The 20,462-nt window shown below is 41.3% G+C and overlaps 3 protein-coding genes and 1 pseudogene across 3 annotated transcripts; all 4 read right to left on the bottom strand.

Annotated features, from left to right (window-relative positions):
- Positions 1-426: 426 nt before the first annotated feature.
- Positions 427-2,634, bottom strand: LOC147796531 (uncharacterized). The gene has a single exon (XM_087147490.1). The coding sequence runs from the start codon at positions 2,261-2,263 to the stop codon at positions 1,046-1,048; it is 1,218 nt and encodes a 405-aa protein (XP_087003616.1). The 5' UTR covers positions 2,264-2,634; the 3' UTR covers positions 427-1,045.
- A 63-nt stretch (positions 2,635-2,697) lies between these two features.
- On the bottom strand, positions 2,698-5,922 carry LOC147796530 (uncharacterized). The gene has a single exon (XM_087147489.1). It carries the CDS (start codon positions 4,518-4,520, stop codon positions 3,285-3,287), a length of 1,236 nt encoding a protein of 411 aa, XP_087003615.1. The 5' UTR covers positions 4,521-5,922; the 3' UTR covers positions 2,698-3,284.
- A 136-nt stretch (positions 5,923-6,058) lies between these two features.
- LOC110979044 (uncharacterized) lies at positions 6,059-9,351 on the bottom strand. The gene has a single exon (XM_087147488.1). It carries the CDS (start codon positions 9,143-9,145, stop codon positions 7,532-7,534), a length of 1,614 nt encoding a protein of 537 aa, XP_087003614.1. The 5' UTR covers positions 9,146-9,351; the 3' UTR covers positions 6,059-7,531.
- A 3,699-nt stretch (positions 9,352-13,050) lies between these two features.
- LOC147796529 (uncharacterized) lies at positions 13,051-18,660 on the bottom strand (annotated as a pseudogene).
- Positions 18,661-20,462: the final 1,802 nt, after the last annotated feature.

Below are 20,462 nucleotides of genomic sequence, written 5' to 3'. Positions count from 1 at the left end.
AACACAGCGTTAAAGATTTCAAGGTTAAAAGTGGTATTGCATTTTGAGGGCAATTAAAAGCTTAAACACCGAACAAATGAGTTACATCTTACAACAACAATCTTAGTTAGGCTAAGTTGTTGAGATTTTCACCGAAATTTTCTGTTCCTCAACGCAACATAGAGGATTACACTCCATCTGCTCGATTCTTTAGATTTAGTTTCGTCTAAGATTCGTTTCCGGTTTTGCAGTGTCTGGTTAAAGCAGTATCGTTAATTGAGAGATTAGCTATATCTCTTGAAATGTTAACACATCTACAATTGCCTTTGCAAAAAAATATTAGTTGCTTCATATCAATGACATCAGTTACATTCAACATCCCAAATGCAAATCAGGACATGAATCAAGTGTTCTGAAAGGGAATTCAACAACAAAACATGCTAATCTGGATTACCAAAACTTCAGTATGAATTTTATTTACAGATATTTAATGTTACACTCTTTTATTAATCAATCAAGGAAACTATCCACCATTAAATACCACTCGTTCCCATTCCTGTGTCCGTTAAAACCGAACTTGACAAACTGAGTTGTTGCTCATTAATTAAAGAAATATTTCCTGTATGTAATAGATACCTAAGTTGATATACCAATATATCTGTTGACTGAGTAGCATAGCAAAAGATGCCAAAGTTGCCCGTTCCCAGGGTGCATACATTATCTAGCAATCAATTTATCTATTATCCAGCAATTTAGATCTTGTCTCTGTCATAAATATTCATGAACACGAAGGACCATGTCTCCTTGGTACTTTTCAAGAGAAAAAATTAAAAGGTGGAAAACCATCGGAAGTCAATTATATCGAGATAAAATAGGAAATGATAATGTTGGTAATTAATTAATTAATTTACCCTGGGAAGAGGGAGCGGCCTCTTTTGGCGAGTCCATTGGAGCTAATTAATTCATGCGTATACGGTTTTAGGTTTTCTTCATCTGTCCATTATCCCACGATTTGCTCGTGTTCTTCACGTCTTTATGTACAATGAGTTGATTTATTGCTTCGCAGTTAATCTGTTTCAGTGTTATTCCCATCTTTCTGGTGGGGTGTGGCGGTATCCTTCGTTGCCACCTCCTCCGTTGCTGCTTCCATGTTGTCAACGTTAGTTTCCTCATCCGGGGCAGAGTTACACGTAGTTGCTTCTTTAGCTGCAAGTTCGAAACACTCCCTGTTGTCACCAACGGTTGATTTGTGAGTCTCTGTGTAAGTATCAAAGGTTGACACATGTGTTACGGGTTGAGTTGGGCCCTTCGTGAGGCATCTCTGCCTTCGGTTGCAAAGGCAGATAGTAATGGCGACCACAACGACGACGAGGACGCCCCCAGCGGCCACGGCGGATGCAATGGCCGATGAATGAAGAGGTTCAAGCGTTGTGTATTCGGAATTAGGTTCTGTCACAGTGGTTTGTTCGGACTTATCCACATTTGTCACATTTATAGGACCTATGGAACAAGAGTCAGTCATATTAGGAAAGGATTTCGAGGAGATAAAGCAGTGGAATAATGCACCTTCATGCGAGGCATCCACGGTAAGATTTAGTGAGCGTGAGATTCTATCCCCGTTGTTTAGAGCTGTCCACGTAACCGTGCTTGAACTGGGTGGAGTTTGAGATATCGACATCCTGACTGTTGGATTTCCATGCTCAGATGAACATGTCATGTTCAGCTGTGTTCCAATGTTGACAGTTATAGGACCATCAGGGGAACAGATAGGGAAGGACTCATCGGGAAAGTATAAGACGAATAACGATACTACAGTAGTGGCTACGATGCTTGTATTGGAAACGGATTGGTTGTACACATTGCAGAGATAGTCACCGGTGTCGTTCCTCCGTAAATTACTGATGATGAAGTCTTGAGTGATGTTTCCATTTTCCGTCTGATTGGTCTCAACCATAAATCGCGGGTCCGTCCCTGCTACAGCATCTGCCCCGAATCGATCACGTGCCGTCGCCCACTCCACCACGTGATCTTCCTGGAGATTCGAGGCGACACATCGCATCTCAACCCACCCGCCCTCCTTACGCTCGGCAATCGGTGTTACGATCCACGCCGACGCTGTTGGTTCCCCAGTGACGATTATCGAGGGCCCACCGGTGTGAAGTGCGTACCAAACGCCCAGCAGAGAGAAATACTTCGCGATCATTCTTTCCAATTTTATAGCTCTGAAATTAGCTTCAGTTATATTACAGTGAACAGCCAATGCAAAAATAACAGTTAAGAACATACCGTGTCTATAAACTTGGTGACACAGACTTCCGCGTTTTTCATTTCCGTCAACAATGCAATGAGCGCCCCCAACCAGGAAACAAACTTTCTTTAAATTCTTTTCCCGTTGGCATTGCTAAAAGGGGTCATCAGAGATTGCAGGATGTCAAGCAGGCTTGGCATTTCAAGTTTCTCCCATGACTTGCTGGTTCCATTCATGGCATGACACTGAGATTATGCAAAAGCTGTATTCAAAGAACGCAGAAGGAAAGGACGCCCCCAGTGGTTCCTAAAGTATTGAGCGAATAAGCCGAAAAAGGCTAAAAGGCACGTACTTCGAGAACAGAGAACTTGTAGGAGACAGCGTATGGCCGCGCTGATTGGGCAGACCTCGAGCGCGCGTGTTGCAGTTCCCGAATGACATCGGACGAGCTACATTTTCAGAAGGGGCTGTTGGAATAACGAATCGATTAAATTGTATGGGGAATTTGCTTGTTTTAAGAACATGACCCCCTTTTCCGAGGTCAGGAATTCTAGGGAAACTATTCAAATTGAGCAAATTTGGGAGAAAATTTCTACTGAAAACATGTTGGGAAAATTCCAGAAATGCAGGACATTTTTCTAAATCGTACATAGGCAGTTTTACATTTGACAAAAAAATACTTGCACATTATAGAAGATCCTGAAAGATTTCAAAACAAATCACGCCAAACAAAGCAGCAGAAATAACAGCGTGGTTCTTGCAGGGGGATAAACAGTCACACTGGAGAAAATCACCCAGCGATCAATTGATCTTTTTTAAGTCCTTCAGTTTCTTCAATGTTAACTTTATCCTCTTTCATAAGCTGTGAACGTTTTATAAACAGTTATTTAAAAAAATATCAAATTAATTGATTACAATATACTTTCCTCCCCATTACCCGTGCACTCCAGGTTAAAGGCTCCCTTTTTTAAATGAATTACTTATTTTATGAAAGTTATCACCCAGTCACTGACTGGGTAGGTGTCTTCTAAAGCTAGTGTTTTAAATTCAATAGTGTTTAACCTTCTATTGTCAGGTACTTCGGTTCCGATTCGTACTGTCTCTGAAGTTCCTCCCTTGGTTTTTCGTAGTCGTCTTCCAAGATCTGGTCCTCCATTTCAATCGTCTGACTGTATGTGTGCTGAGGGCGAGTTAGTCCTACAGGTGTTGGCTCTGTGTACATTTTGTCACTGGTATCCGTCGGTTGAAGCTCTGCGTACGGGTCAGTCCCTGGAACTTGGCGCTCTTTCTTCTTGAGTTTCTGATGATGCCACTGCCTCACGAAGAAAATGTTGATGATGAAGGAAGCAGTGAAGAGAACAAGTCCAACACAAGCAAGGATGATCCATGTCGTTGTGTTGTCGGTCATCTCTTTGTCTGTTAGCTGCCAGGTGGTACTTGTGCTTCGAATGGAACTCATTTGAGATGTTTCTTTGAAATGTTCAGGTGTAGTGACGATTACTTGATCTGTTGTTTTCGCAGGGTAGTCGAAAGAAGTTGTCCCGGATAACACAGTGATTGGTCCAATCAAACACGAACTCTGTTTCCCAGGGAACTCCCGTTGTGATGTGATCGTGAAATTGAAATAGTTTCCCTCATCAGCTTCAGCGATTGTCAGCTGTAAGGTCTGAATTTCGTTGAGTCCATCCGGTGAAATAGATTGAACCCAGTCGTAATCAAAACCAGGTGTAAACCTGTGAATGTCTACTTGAGGATTTCCTGGTTCGGTGGTAACATTCATGCGAACCGTTGTTCCTGCTTGCACTGTGAAAGGACCATCGGGGTAGCAGCGGGGGTAGGTTGGTGCTGGGAAAAAGACCAGGATAAAGTCAAACACTGCGGAAGTCAGAATTGAAGCACCAACCGACCAGGAATCTTTGATCTCACATTTGAAAGCAGAAGAATCACTTCTCTTGAAGTTACTGATCGTAAGAACCTCTATCCTGGACGATGGGGAAGAAGAAAGGACCTCGATTTCATATCTCGGTACCAAACTCGTTCCATTTCTTGCTATTATTTGCATGGAGCCCATTATCAGGGAAGACCATTCCATGATGTTCTCCTCCAGCAAATCTGAAGCGTCACACCTCAGCATCAACGGATTATTTTCACGCACGGTAAATGGGTCACCGGGCGGCAGAAGCTTGCTGATATTCACCTGAGGCACCACCTGTGAATGCACTCTGACGAATAAATTGACACTAAGAACAAACATCGACAGGTGCAGACACCGACACTCACGATCCATGATCATAGATGACGAGCACTAAAGGAGTTTCTTTGATAGTTGAAAGTAGCAACGATAATCCGCTAATGAGACAGCGAATACTTGTCAAAATACAGGCCACCTCGCTATTTATGATGGAAACTGCATCAACAAGGAATGCATTCTTTTGGTTGACCTCATTGGTTCATTTTTTCACAGTTATCAGTTCGGTTTTACATGGTACAGTATTTTCCCCCTCAACCCTGTAACCGCTTGCACGGACAATGGTTTTACCTCTGCGTTTTCAGCAGAACTTTCTATTAGAATAGTGTGACCTCGGACTCAATGTAATTATGCAAAAACGATCACTCTGGAATTCAAGGGGGTTTCCCAAAGTGTAAAGCCAGCCCTTTGATATAGTGATGCCCGAAAAGGAACAAAAAAGTGATTGCACTGTTGCGGGGACATCCGGCTGTCTGAATTGAAATTTTGGAAGTTGAAGTATTTCACCTTTTTTTCTCTTCTGTCGTTTTCCTCTTCGTGAAGAGTCACATGACGTTACTATTAAAACGTTAAGCCAAGATGCTTGCGTGAAGGCTACCCTGTAACCAGTCGTCTATCCGGGTGCCAAGGGTTCACATTTTTAACACGTCATATTTTGTTGGAAATTTTGCGTCTTGGCAAAATTGGAGAGAGTCTTTGACCTAATGTTCTTCTTTCACGTGAATCCTGATGAGGCAGACTCGTTTGCATGCGAACCCATCCATAAACCAGTTTGCCCGTAGACTGATTTCAATCAATTATGTTTCTATGCATCACTGTCAGCACGGTACAAATTTCCGGGAGTGAGAGCACTGTATAGAGTTTTCATGGGACTTCTCCCCGTGGCTTAGTCTGAGCAACGCATGTAACTATGAATGAATTGAGTAGGCTTTCTTGAGGGTGTCGCCTTGAAGTACAACCTGTTGTCTCATTCTTTATGTGAAGCTTGTAGGTGCACCATGAGAAACGATCTCTTTTGGATTAAAAAGTCGGGTTCTGAAAAGAACTGGTGAATTCATGGTGCATTAACAAGCCTCACCTAGTCCAGCCATCACTCTGCAAAGTTTCAAATCTTACCTGTCTCATTAATTACCTGTGAACTGGCCTCCCACCCTAGTCTGCCTATAGGTTCATACTTACGCCCATTCATTCAGCCTTTATTTCCATTATACTATCACATCCACCAGTCTAACCGACGCAGTACCCAATCCACTTATCATCATGTCCCTTCCGCAGTCTGACCTATCCAATGAGTTACCAATAGTCAGGCCAATATTGTTCCCCTACAGCATTTCACCCCACCCACCTGCCTCACCCCACTGTAGCATTGTAAGCCCCTCCTACAAATCATCGTTACATACATGACCCCTCTCATGAACGTATTACCCATTCACAAGGGAAAAATGACACTAATTTCATTCATATTACAGCGGCAGCAGAACTATATATTTCGCGTCATCTACAGTTTTCCGCGAGCGTTTGGCAAAAGTTTGGTTTCAGTAGCAAACAACCCCTTTAAATGAATACAAGAATTTTTTAAGTCATTAATTGAACAAAGTATTGATCACAAAGTACACAAAAACTATAAGGAAAGTCCTGCAATGTTACATGAAAATATATCGAGAGCCAAATGTCATGAATTTTCTGTAAAACAAAGCAGTTCTAAAAACTTAATATTTGAAGGTTGCATATTGCGTGTTTAACTTGTAAGGTGAACCGATGCCTGTCTAAAAACAAAGTTCATGAAATTCCGGATAACATTTTTACGCTTAGTCCTTACTGAAACAGACTTGATCTAGCTTTTTGCTACAATAGACACAAAAATCAAAGAATTTCAGCAGGAAGTTCCTGGTTTGGGAAAATTATAATTATATACATAGTATGAACATAGTCCTGTTTTCCATTTAGGCTTAACCGTACTGCATGTCTTTGTATCTCCGTAGTTTTGTTTTTAAGAATCGGGACTATCTGAAATAATTATTAAATTTAAAATACTATTCACTTATCGCCCTTTACATGCATAATACATCCGCATAGTTTACTTCTTAACATGAATTCATGCATTTTTTAAAATTAATGCACATTGTCAAAGAGCATTTTTTACCTTACGAAATATCGCTTACATAACAAAGGTCTTAAACTGATAAGAAAACAGTTACGTTTACAACTGGCTAAGTGCAGTCATGTTTTTTTTCCAATGTTAGTAACATACGACTACGCAGCAGCATGTCTAAATAATTTGGCTGTCTTTCCAAGACTGCAGCGACATCGTTAGATATTTACAAAAAGTTTTCTTTCTTTATCTTGATTTTACTGATACCGTATATCATCATGACGAAATCGAAATTTGATTTAGAATTTAACGCGTAAACAAAAGCAATCCCATGTTCACTTTCTAACGACTTAAGGATGCCAACAATGAATAAATTAGATTATAAAAGAAAAGGTGTGGTGTGAAATCGGAAGCTCATAAAATACCGACTTATTAACCGCGTTGCGCATGTCTCACACAGACCATTTGGCAAATAAGACAACATAGATGTATAATAGGAGTCCCAGTTTCACGTAAGACCGGCAAAAAACCGCCATGAGCCTCTATGTACTCTCAAAAGTGTAATATGTAATAATTATGTTGTTTGGTACAAGACAGTTTAAGTAATTTGACTGACTTGTGCATATCATTTGTACACTGATTCCTAGAAGAGATCATAAGACTTTACATTATCTTTATAAAGTGAGTGCTTGTATTAATTACACCGAAAATGAAGCATTATAACCGTGACATTTTAATCTGCCAAAATGTTCACACAATCTGTAGGTAGACTAAAATGATGTAAAGACCGCGGCGCGATCAAAACAGAGACAACAATTTTTAATGCCGTGAGAATAAAAAGGCCAAATTTAACCAAAGCAAAACAGTTCGGATTATAAACAACAAGAAAGCTGACAAAAACTTTAAAAAGGTTTATTTTGCCCATATCGTGCTTTCAAATTCGCAGTTTGCTTGTAGACTGAATTTACTTCAAATCTAAATCCGCATAAACCATATTGTCACTGGATGGCTGATTAAGAAATGGTTCTTGGCAAGGCCTATTTTGTTCCTGTTTTGAAGGGACCGAGATCTGAGCGTAAGAAACCTCGTCATTGTTCGGCGTTGCTAGAGGAGAAGGAGGGGGTGGGGTCAGGGTTTGTGATCTCCTTTCCTGTAGGTCATCAGTGACTTCATTGTGCTTGCTCGCACGCTGTGCTTTAGGTTTATAAGGCTCTGGCTTCTTAGGAACTTTAACTGTCGGTGGAACTTTGGCTATCGGTTTGAGAGCTGTGATGGGTGTAAGCCCTGATGGTTCAGAAGTACTGTCTGGGTCAGTAGAATCGAACACAGGATTGCTGTACTTCTGTTGGGTGGCGTCAAAGGATTGGTATCTTGTTTCGGCTGCCGTGCTAGGAGGAGTCACCCGTAACTTTGTACTGTCATCATGGCTTGTTTCTTTGATAGGGGTGCGAATCTCGATACCTGAATTGCCTGAATCTGTGGAACACCGGGGACCCGTCACCGATGCTGGGTCTGGGTTTACCGAAGCGCCGAATCCGTCATTTCTGCGTGTTACCACGTCTGAAGCTTGTTGACTGATTGAAGGCATCGACTTCGAGTCAGTGTCGTGTTTTGCCGGTGTTGAATTTGCACTTAAAACACCTCGCTTTCGGCTAATGACGACCAAGGCCAATATGAGGACAAACGCAGCTACTCCACCTGCTGAAGTACCTGCTATTATTGCCACATTAAACGCTGAGGGAGTAGGCGTTGTTGCATCAGGGTCCACCATGGTCTGGCTGGAGTCAGGGTTAGAGTGTGAGGGTGTGGTTGTTACACAGCTTGTAGCAGGTGATTCAGTTGCATTGATGACGACAATTGGCCCAATGACGCACGATCGTGCTATGCCAGGGTAATACATGGATGAAATCGTACATTTAAACGTAGTGTCATTATCAGCATTACTCACAATCAAATCTAATGACATCACGATACAGTCATTAGCAGTTAACATCAGCCAAGAATAGTTCTCGCATTTTGTACTGCTTTCATGAATTTTTACATCGATTGCAAGGTTTCCATCAGTTGATTTACATAGCAGATTTAACTCTGTTCCATAGTCTACTGTAATGGCTCCTGGGTGGGAGCAGATAGGGAAATGCTCTTCAGGGAAAAACAACACTGAAAGCTGCACGCTCGCGGTAACAACAATTCTGCTGCCTCCGCTGCTAAATATTTCATGAACACTACATATATATTCATTAGTGTCGCCTCTTACTACATAAGTTATTGTGAATTCCTGAGTGGTCGTGCCATTTGTCCGTATTGTCTCAAACCTAAACGTGGAAGAAGTTGCTCTAGTACTGGTGCCCCATCTGAGAATAACTACCGGATCTTCAGTCCTCCACTCCACGATGTGACTCGAGTTCAGGTTGGTAGCGACACACCTCAGGTCAACCCTCTTGCCCTCCTTACGATCAGCCTCCGGTGTAATGATCCACGCAGACACCGTTGGTTCTCCAGCACTAACCACCAAACGTTGGTCATGGAAGAAAACCATACCCAGGAGGAAAAGATGGAGCCACCTCGTTCTTTGCATGGCTCTAGTTGTTTGATGTTCTCTTAAACAAGCTCACAGTCCACTCTTGATACTTGAATCAGCAACTGATTTTTCCTAGCGTTGAGGTGTTCCCATTATGAAGCACTTACATGTGTTAGTTTCTATTACCATACCTCCAGTGAAACAAATTTATTTCCACACGTATGTGCAATACGTACACTGTGTTGGATTCTAACAATGATGAAATATTTCCATGCCGCTTTTCTTCTCGTATGCTAACCAGGGTCAGCTATGCCGGAGCATAGGTCAAATTGAACTGGAACATCACAATGATCAACCCAGACGCTCGTTGTGTACCCAGTATTCTACATGTTAACGACAATAAAAAAACATCAACAACAACAACAATCCACGCATAAATATTACTCCGCTACTGCAAACTCAGGCATCGGCGTTTCGCACCTTTTCCAGAGAATTTGCAGGTTTCTCAATAAATATAAATGGCTGATAGCCTTTTTCTGTGATTGTATAAAAATCCTGTGCGTGCAGCATGATTGAAATGAACGAACTCTGAGGACATAACAAAGATATTACTGAAAGGTTTGTGGGTTTCCGTGCTGATTAAAATTAGCATGTAACTTTGTGTTTATATTGTGTATTGTATGATTTCAATTTATCTAGAACTTGATAAATTATATTATTAATTCGATTGATTAAAACAAAAATTCATGACCCATTATAAGAATGTTTGTTCATAAATTACTCGCTATTTTAACAGCCTTCTGCTTTAAAACGAAATTTCTCTTGTATTTATACAGCTGTATGGCCAATAGTTTTTGAGGGTTAGTTTTTGTTTCATATTAGCAGATGTTATACTAAACAATATACATAATTCAGCTTATAAAAAGAGGAACTGAGCGAGCGAGTCAATCCTACCACATTTTGACTTAGAAGTTTATACACTGATTATAAATTTACAATGTTTCAATATTGAAATTACATTTTAAGCGATACACCAATATTAATGTGCAGATTTCGAAAACCAAGCAGCATTATGTAACTCTTCCGTCACGCAATATCGCCATCGCTCGTTAATTGTCGCGTCATTCACAATGAAGTACATACCTCGAAGCTTATGTTACTGTTCATATTTTAAAAAGGGTCAACCATGTCGCAAAACGATTGTAAACAGACCAACTTTCAGCGGGCAAGTAACTTCCAATGTATTTGGCAGTGGAGGAATTGATTTAATGTCGCTACTAAATGAAGTTACTAAACTAACAAATATTACAGCGTCATCAAAACACCAGCTCCAATATACAGAAAAGGTCTTATTTATTCATATGAGAATGGCTCAACTTCCTCAGCCCATTTAGTCTTGGATATCACCCTCCCTTTAATTTGCCTCTCGGAACCTTCCGATTCCTCATTTGTAGTAACTGATGCACTTGATCAAAAACATTATTTTATCTAAATATTTACTCAGAAATCTGTAGGATAATGAAACTTTACCTGGTTTTGGGCATGCAATAAAAATAATAGTAGCATCCTGATGTTTTCTAAGCAAGTCTATTTAAAGTCATATTAAGCGTGAGAAAGACTAATATTTTGATGTACCCTCTGGTTCTAGGTAAACAACAGAAATGGAAAAAAAAAACTTTCTTCCTCAAATTCACAAATGTGAGTCAAAATGATCCATGTACATGCCCGTATTATCAGTAAATGGACCGCAGTAAAACCTTGAGGACTTTGTTAAATCTTGATACTGAAGCACCTTTGACAGAGAATCTTCCGACAAAGAGAACATGGTTGCGAGGTTTAAAATCGCAATGAAGCAACACCATTCACTAAAACACCCTTGAAATTGCGATCCAAAGATTGACAATAACGGTCCGTGAGATTGCAAGGATTGATTCTTAAGTGACTCCAAATGACCTTGTACGTTGTGGAAGTTAATCATTAGTGCAGTAAAATAGTTTCACATGAAGTGTTCATCTAAATTTTCGATAGATATTATGAATAATAAACATTTGCAAGGTTTATCCATGAAGGCCACGAGCATCCTCATGACGGTTTCCCTGCTAAGATGGATAAATGTTCGATAAATGTTGATTTAGATGTTGTTCTCATCGTTCTTTGGAGCGCCCACTGCTTCATATTTGTCCTCGGGTTGTTCGTAGTCATCTGCTGTCTTTTCATTCTCAATGTCAAGTGTATTGTAGTAGGTATGTCGTGTACTGGTCGATCCTTTGGTAACCGGCTCTGTGTACGCTGTGTTACTATCATCCGTCGGATGCAGCTCCGTGTATGGATCGAATTTAGGTACCTGCGTACTGGTTTTCTCTGTCAGACTATTGATGAGTCGTCTTTGTTTATAAATATGAAGGATTAAAAGGATGATTATGATGCAAGAGAGAGCAAGGAGAGCGAAAGCAACCACAAAGGCAACGATCCATGGAGTAAGAGGACATGGCTCAATAATCATGGTTCCTCTTGTTACACTTGTAATTTCTGACTCTGGACTTGTTGTGGGATTCGGTAGAATTGTGCGTTTTGTTGTTGGAGATACTGACACAGCTAGCACACGAAAGGGTCCAATGAAGCAAGAGTGCGTTACACCAGGAAAAGTCATCGATGGGACAGTGCATACGAATGTAAGATTGTCATCGTTAACGTCTGGAATCAAATCAAAAGCTAGGGTTGACACACGATTGCTTGTTGTTAATACCCATGCGTAACTGTTTGACATCATTGGTTGTCCAATAACCTTTATATTGGTGTTACTTGTATTAACTGAACATCGTATATTCAGCCGTGTGTCAGCATCTACTGTAATTGATCCCTCAGGGGAGCAGACTGGGAAGGACTCATTGGAAGAGTACACTCTCAGTCTGATGGTAGAGTTGGCAACAGTCCTGCTTCCTCCGTGCGGCAGGGGATCGTAGACATTACAAAAATACTCATTTTCGTCACTCCATTGTAAATTGGTGATGTTGAAACCTTGAGTAATTTCCCTGATCCCTGTCTGCTTTGTATCGAACATAAATCGTGGATCATTTCCTCCAACAGTAGCGTCACCCCATCTCAATGTTAGATTCTCAGTCCTCCACTCCACCACGTGGTCTTCCTCCAGGTTTGTAGCGACACACCTCATCTCAACCGGTGTATCAGAGCACACCTTGTGACTAGATTAAAGTTTTAATTTCGCACAACAGTTTTTTCCCTTTAAACGTGACCAGAGATATGGCTGTAGGGTTGTGAACAACGAGTGTTCAGGAAATTATATCTATGAATGATGGCGATAATGCGATGTCATCAACTCAGAGGCATACCTTCAGGAGTTACATAAATGATCGAGCTTTGTGTAATTTGTAATATTCTGGTATTTTTGTCCTCATCTTTTGACTCTCGAACTGCTTCATAGTGCTCTTAATTCTGTTGTCGCTCGTAATCATCTGTATGTTCATTCACTTCTTCCAGTGACTGACAGATGGTGTGGTATGTTATTGTAGATTGTCTAGTCTGAGGTTCCGTGCATTCTCTGTTACTATCATCCCTTCGCCTGTGCTCCATATTCGGATCAGCTCTGAGCACAGGCGCTGTCTTTTTGATTAAAGCTTCATTGAGACGTTTGAGTATGTGACTACGAAAAATGACAAGAAGGTTGATGATAAAAGACAATACAAGGAGGGTGAGAGAAACCACGAGGGCAGTGATCCATGGATCAAGGTTAGATGACGGAGGAGTGGGATCAACTGTTATCATGGCAATATCTGTATCGATTCCATCCTTCGTTCTCACATTTATGGGTCCCATGACACAAGAATGGGATGTACTGGGTAAGGTCAAGGATGGAATGAAACATTGAAATGTAAGATTGATATTGGAAACATCAAGGATCACATCTAGTAACCTGAATGATTTCGACAATTGATGATTTCCAATTATAACATTTGGACATGAGAAATTGTAATTTCTGAATTATGATTGTCTGATAAACATTGCATGTTTAGCTGCGTCCCAACGTCTACTGAAGTGGGTCCACCGGGGGGAGCAGATAGGGAAGGACTCATTAGGTGAGTACGCCCACAGTCTGATGGTAGAGTTGGCAAGAGTCATGCTTCCTGCGCTCTGCAGAGGCTTCCTGACATCAAAGACATACGTGTATTTATTTTCGTCACTTCTCTGCAAATCAGTGGTGTTGAATTCTTGAGTAATTTCCCAATCCCTGTCTGTTTAGCCTTGAACATAAATCGGGAATCAATTCCTCCAAGGGTTTGGTTGCCCCATCCCAGTGTTCTTATCGGGTGTGAGTCCTCCACTCCACGATGTGATCTTCCTCCAGGTTTGTAGCGTCACACCTCAACTCAACCCGTCCACCTATTTTTATGGCCTCTTTCTGGTGTTAAGACCCATGCAGTCACTATTGGTTGTGCTGTGGCAGTCATGCAGCGTGCGTGAACACCACATACATAGCATGAAAAGGTGAGCCTTGGATTCTTTTTCTACGTTTTGATACAAAGTTGGAGGGTTACTCTCATGTAATCATAAAAAAAAAGTACCAAAAACATCCATTTGGAGCAAACGGTGTCGTGTGGGGAATGTCTTTTTAAACACACATGTATATTTCTATGAGAAGGCTTTGAAAACTGAGCAGCATTCACAATGGAGTAAAGAAATATAACCTAATACCACCTTTCATATTCTAATAAGGGTCAACCAAATCACAAGACGGGGTTAGTCTGGGACATCGGGGGAAAAACCCCTAAACACCCCCAATCACTATGATTTCACTATTTCCTTGATAATGTATTTAGTTAGACAGTCCTGATGTTGATGGCGAAATATTCACACACAAAAATTTAAAATGCATGAATTCAGTGAGGCGCTAGGTTCTCGGTGTATAATGCAAAAAAAGTGCTTGCTAGGAACAACATTTAAAAAAAATAAAAGTAATCCACGTAAAACCATTTGTCTTAAGGTGAGTTAGTACTCGGAGTTTATACGCACTGAAATGTAATGCTCATGTGGATAGGATGCACTCTTTGAAAAAGGAATACATAAACGGACAGTTCAACTGTTCAAATTGCTATATAAATAGTTGTTAACGCGTTGTTCACATTATTTACATTTAAGCTAGAGTTGTGGATATATACAGATCTGGTAATATTTTTTCTCAACTTTGGACAAATACAGAAGCATTGAAAGTATAGAGCGATGAAATTGATATAAATGAAACCTCCTGTAGTCATCTATTTACAGCCATACTAAGCGCAAGAAAAAGTATCAAGTGTTGGGATAAACGCCACGCCTCTCAGCGATTAATGATTGGAGTTGTATGATGTGAATTTTGCACTGGAATCGTCTACCAAAGACCTTTACCGAACGGTGCAAACTCCAATGACGTCAACTTGGAGGTATATTTTAAAATCTGGAATGTGTGTTTTTCTCAATAACTCACGGAACCATTTCTACGATATAACCCGTACGTTTGAAGGAGGTCCGCACAAGTCTGAGCCAAAATGAGTTGCCAAAACCTTCAGATTAGGCAGATTTGGATATTGAGGGACGTGTTGCACAATATCTACCTTAGATTACCAAACTGTTTTGCTTTGAGCAAGAACTTGGGATTATGCTTAAAAGCGTAAAAGAAAAAACTCCAAACACTCTTTAATTTAAGTAGCAATTGTATGTATAGAAATAAAAAAGAGTTAGTCCTCGAGGTCATTGAAATTCACGTCAAGTATCCAATTCTACTTCCAAAACACACTGAAAGAGCAATGAACATTTGAATGTTTGACGGATTTAGATCTTGTTCTCATCGTTCTTTGGAGCGCCCACTGCTTCATATTTGTCCTCAGGTTGTTCGTAGTCATCTGCTATCTTTTCATTCTCAATGTCAAGTGTATTGTAGTAGGTATGTCGTGTACTGGTCGGTCCTGTAGTAACCGGCTCTGTGTATGCTGTGTTACTGTCATTTGTCGGTTTCAGCTCCATGTATGGATCGGATATAGGCATCTGCAGGCTGGTTCTCGCAATCAGACTATTGACGAGCCGTCTTTGTTTTAAGAGTTGAAGGGTTAGAAGGAGGGTGATGATGCAAGACAGAACAAGGAGGACGATACTAACCACGGAGACAGCAATCCATGGAGCCAGGGGACATGACTCGACAAGACCTGTCGTGGGATTTGGCTTTCGTGTTGTATCTTTGGTAGTTGGAGATTGTAACACACCTCGCACATTTATGGGTCCAATTATACAATAATGCGTTTCACCATGGAAAGTCATCGATGAAATAGTACAAACAAATCTAAGATTGTCATCAGTGACACCTACAATAACATCCAGTGACCTAGATGATATGCCACCGCTGGTTATTGATGACCATAGGTAATAGTTGGACGCCATCGCTTGCGGTAGCCCTGACTGAAAAATCCCAATTCGGGGTTCACCTATATCAGCTGAACATTGCATAGTCAGGTGTGTTCCATCGTTTACTGTAATGGGTCCCTCAGGGGAGCAGATAGGAAAGGACTCATTGGACGAGTACACTCTCAGTCTGATGGTGGAGTTGGTAATAATCTCGCTTCCTCCGCTCTGAAAGGTTTCCCTGACATTGCAAGCATATTTGTTGCTATCTTTCAGTTGTAAATTAGTGATGTTGAATTCTTGAGTAATTTCTCCGATATCTGTCTGCTTTGTCTCGAACACGAATCGGGGATCACGTCCCGCATTAGTCAGGTTACCCCATCTCAGTGATACCGGAAATGGATCTTGAGCCATCCAGCCCACAATGTGATTTTCCTCCAGGTTTGTAGCGACACACCTCATCTCAACCCGCTCACCGATTCTCCGATTTCTCTCGGCTGTGACTATCCACGCAGTTGCTAAGGGTTCTGAACTGACAACCCTCATCAGGAGTCCGTTAAAATACAACGAATGCAACACACAAAGTAAAAACAAACGCAATGAGACGTGATCCATTCTGCTCTTCACCTTGTTAAGGTCAATTTCCAAAGGAGGATTTTTGAAGTCCGATTTGAATCATTTTCATCTATGGCAAAAGTCATAACACACATGCAGCTCTGTGCGATGAAGGCCCGTGTAGTCTGCAATACGAGGTTTTGCCTCACTTCAGTTCTCCGTGTGAGCGAGTCTTATGCATGATTGAACATGGACACAGACACAATTCAGCAGAGTTCATTCATCGAATTTTTATTCTAACCAGGGTCAGCCGTGATCAGAACCTACAAATAACTATGAATCTGGCCTAACAAATGGAATCCCATCATCCTGTGCGTATTGCATCTTTGAAATTTAACGTACGCTACGGACGTGCCCCAAAACCTCTTAAAATCTTGCAGATTAAATGTAAAGTAGCCTGATGACTCTCTGGCCCAGTACTTTTCTTATCAGTTGGAATCTTGCAGCACAACTGCAATCCCACTTTCATATTCTGTGTATATTTCGTGGGTTCTGCAGTAGTAATAGAACATACATGGTTTTCACTATGTCTCACGCTGTCTAGTCAGTTGCTTACCTTTTGTCTGCGTGCCTGAAACTGAAACCTGTTCTGCTTGAAATTCACCCTTGTGCCTAATTTGCCTGTATTCCAATCTCCTCAGTGATTATGCTGATGTGGCTTTTCATATTGGTGACCACATATTTTATTTTTCTCCCATAGCCATGGCTTTGGTGTATACAGTTATAGCTGCTGTTTTATCAAATGTTGCATTATTTTATTAGCGACTGAGTAGAAATATTCACATAAACCTCCACCTTCCATCACTATAAAGTGGTAGCAGATTGATCACCATAGGCTCCGCTTTTCCTTTATTATTTAACTTCAGTTAGTGCATTGCGTATATGTCTCTCATATTTCTGAGTAAAAGCAGTCGGTTTAAATCTTCCAATTATAGATAAAAATACACCTGACTTATTCTTATTCAGTTTAATTTTACCTGCATGTCTAGCCCGATGTGCCATAACTTACAAACTTTATTAACGTCTAACGTCTATTTGTTACTTTAATTGACTTATTGAGAAAGAACAAATGTAAAATCCAGGCTTAATATTATAGGCTCATGTAAAGAAACATACAGCGTGTTAAAAACACTTTATCCAAAACCGATTCAGCTCATGTACGCATTCAGCGTAGTTTCTGTATACATGTATATTCATACGCGTATGAAGATCTTAAGCTTAACGGTAAGTAAAGTGGGCAATGTACACGCTAAATAAGAACATTTGAGCAAAGGCGAAACTCTTTAAAGTACATGTACAAACGATCGTAATGGCCGTTGCAATAAAAATGTAGAGATTGATAACCTCGCTATCCAATAGCAGGATTTACAAGCCTCAACAGTGTTTTGTCGAATCACAACTGTGTTGATTGGAAGAGTTTTCCTGAAAGTTGAAACCGTGGCTTTATCGTACGTTGAGAATGAAGTATGAAGAAGTAATTACACGGTGTACATGTATAATCTTCTACAATGAAACAAATATAATCAGTTTATAGTCACATCGTCTCCTCAGAGTTGGGGCGATTTTTCATAACTCTTGCGTACACAGCCACTGGCTCCTCCGAGATTACTGGCTGACCGACATCTTCAGATGAGTCTGGTTCTAAGTTCAAGTCAGCATAGACGAGGTGATCTGGTAGTGATGGCGTGTCACGATCGGTGCTGGTCTTGATCTGTGGAACTGAGACCTCAGTGTACATTGTCATTCCACCGGGCGATGAGGGCACAGCATAGGGGTTCTCACTGGCTGTAAGGGCGTGGACATCGGTTGGTGGGAGGGATGGGGTCGATTTGGGTCGAGTTGACTCCCCTCTACCCTGATGGTCAGCAGTGCCGTCATGAGGATCGCTAGCACGCTGGCCTTTGGGTTTGTAGGGCTGTGGTTTCATAGGAGTTTTAGTGAAAGGTGGCACCATGAAAGCAGTTGGTTTGAGAGTTGCGGAGGATCTTTCTCCCAACGGTGCGGTGAAACTGTCAGGATCCGCAGAATCAAATACAGGATTGTTGTATCTCTGTTCGTCATACTGGTCACTCACTGCGTCCACTGGTGCTTGTGGTTTGTTTGGTTTTGCATACACAGGTGGGGTGTATTCGGTTGGAGTTTGCTTGGCTGACGGTGATGGGCGAGCATAAAGGACGCCTGCCTCTGGTTCTGGTCTTACATTTATCCTAGCCTGGCTCGGTTTGCGGCAGGTTTCTTGCTCATAATCCTGGGTATCATCTTGATAGTCAAGTGCTGCGTTTTCGTAGACGCGTGACTGACTGATCGTGTGTGCGCTAATGATTGGGTTAGAGTTCAGCTCTGTGCTTGATTTGGAAGAGGTGCGTTTAGTAACACGGAGACCTCGATGTCGACAAATCAGAATCAAAATCAGAATTGCAGCTGCTCCACCAACTGATACACCTACAGCTAGGGCCGTGACTAGTGCAGATGGGTAATTAGCTTCCGTCTGTAATCCAGTTTCCTCGGTTGTCGTTCCTGTAATAGAGTCAGTCTCGACGAGTACTTGAATTGGCCCAAGTAAACAAGAATATGTCAGGGAATTGTTCATCACAGATGAAATAGTGCATTGGAATGCTAGATTGTCATTGGAAGTGTGAACTGTTAAATTTAATGACCTGAACGATTTACCATTTGTGATTCCTGTTGACCACGTGTACAATGATCCTTGAGAAATCATGATTGGGTGGTTACCAACTTCGGATGAGCATTGCATGTTTAGCTGTGTTCCACTGTCTACTGTAATGGGTCCCTCAGGGGAGCAGATAGGGAAAGACTCCTTGGACGAATACACTCTCAGTCTGATTGTGGAGTTGGTAATAATCTCGCTTCCTCCGCTTTGTAAGATTTCCCTGACATTACAAGCATATTTGTTGCTATCTGTCAGTTGTAAGTTAGTGATGTTGAATTCTTGAGTAATTTCTCCGATATCTGTCTGCTTTGTCTCAAACACGAATCGGGGATCACGTCCCACATTAGTCAGGTTACCCCATCTCAGTGATATCGGAGTTGGATCTTTTGTCTCCCACTCCACCAGGTGATTTTCCTTCAGGTTTGTAGCGACACACCTCATTTCAACCCGCCCACCTACACGTATCGTCTGATCTCTCTCCGGTGTTACGATCCACGCAGTGGCATTTGGTTCTGAACCGACAGGCATCCAAAGCATCCAAATCCACAGCAACCAAAATGTGAAAAATTGATCCATTTTTGTGTCTTCGGTGTTAGAACTGCTGAAATCCGATTCCAACAATGCGGATAAATTTTGAAGAAGTATGTACATGTAGACCTACAGTACAGCAAAGATAGTTATGCGTGAACAGTAACACGTTCCGTGTGGGGTCATTTGTCATTCTAAAATACGTTTTTGGCCGTGTACAGTTCGGGATGCCGGCTTTATACACCAATGAACTTCAATAATGAAAAGGTTATGTCTGGCTCTTTGTTCCTATTGTATATTATGCCGCGGGTCAGATGTTTGAGTTTACGCAAAAGTAGATCCTAGAATGGTCCGGCCCACGCATCGCAACACACGCACTGCAACATACAGACAACATCTTTACATAAAGTAAACTGTGAGATGAGTTTGGGTAGGCATGCACAATATTGCGAGTATGTCGGATCGGTGCATGAGTGAATATCCATGTAATTGAATTATCGTATTCGGGGTCAGCTATTCCCATATTCACAGTTTAGACTGTGCTTGGACCCACTAAAACCTTGCATTACATGGCTTGAGCTACTAATACTACGCATTCACCTTCTGAGACCGCCAGTTCGCTGATTTCCTCTGTTTCTTATAGAATCGTCTATTTTTAGCAATTGTTTAATTTATTATTTAAAGTTATTTTGAAACAGCTCAGCCGACCCTCACGACGGTACCTAAGTACCTAACAAAACATGAAAATGAGGCATTGAACAGATAGGCCTATTTAAAACTTTTCAACCCCCGCCCTCACCAAAAATAAATTAATAAAAATAGACGAAAAAAGGAAGGGGAAGAAAAAAGAGGGAGGACCCAGCCCCATAAATGTGACAAAGGCGTAAAAAGGGTCATATAATATTGCCTTATTGCACCACAGAGCGTGTAGGATCCAAACTGGCTCCGGACCCCCACGCTGTAAGGGCTTCGCGCTACGCTCTCGTAGGCATAAAACCATTGCTGCTTTAGCTTACGTCTCCCCCTCCCCCTTTGGAAAATCATGGATCCGCCCCTGAATACACTGAAGAAAAATCAACAAAGCCACGGTTGTTCTCACAAGAACAATATTACACACCCATTGCCATCTAGAAACAGCTTGTGTTTCTCTGCACTATCAAGTATTCACTTGAC

The sequence above is a fragment of the Acanthaster planci genome, linkage group LG16, assembly GCF_054643075.1.
Source record: "Acanthaster planci isolate LZ-2023a linkage group LG16, COTS_SCS, whole genome shotgun sequence".
NCBI lineage: Eukaryota > Metazoa > Echinodermata > Asteroidea > Valvatida > Acanthasteridae > Acanthaster > Acanthaster planci.
This window is presented reverse-complemented; position numbering and strand designations above follow the sequence as displayed.

Coding starts and splice junctions, on each gene's coding strand:
- LOC147796531 (XM_087147490.1), bottom strand. CDS start 2,263: ATGTTCTTAACTGTTATTTTTGCATTGGCTGTTCACTGTAATATAACT.
- LOC147796530 (XM_087147489.1), bottom strand. CDS start 4,520: ATGATCATGGATCGTGAGTGTCGGTGTCTGCACCTGTCGATGTTTGTT.
- LOC110979044 (XM_087147488.1), bottom strand. CDS start 9,145: ATGCAAAGAACGAGGTGGCTCCATCTTTTCCTCCTGGGTATGGTTTTC.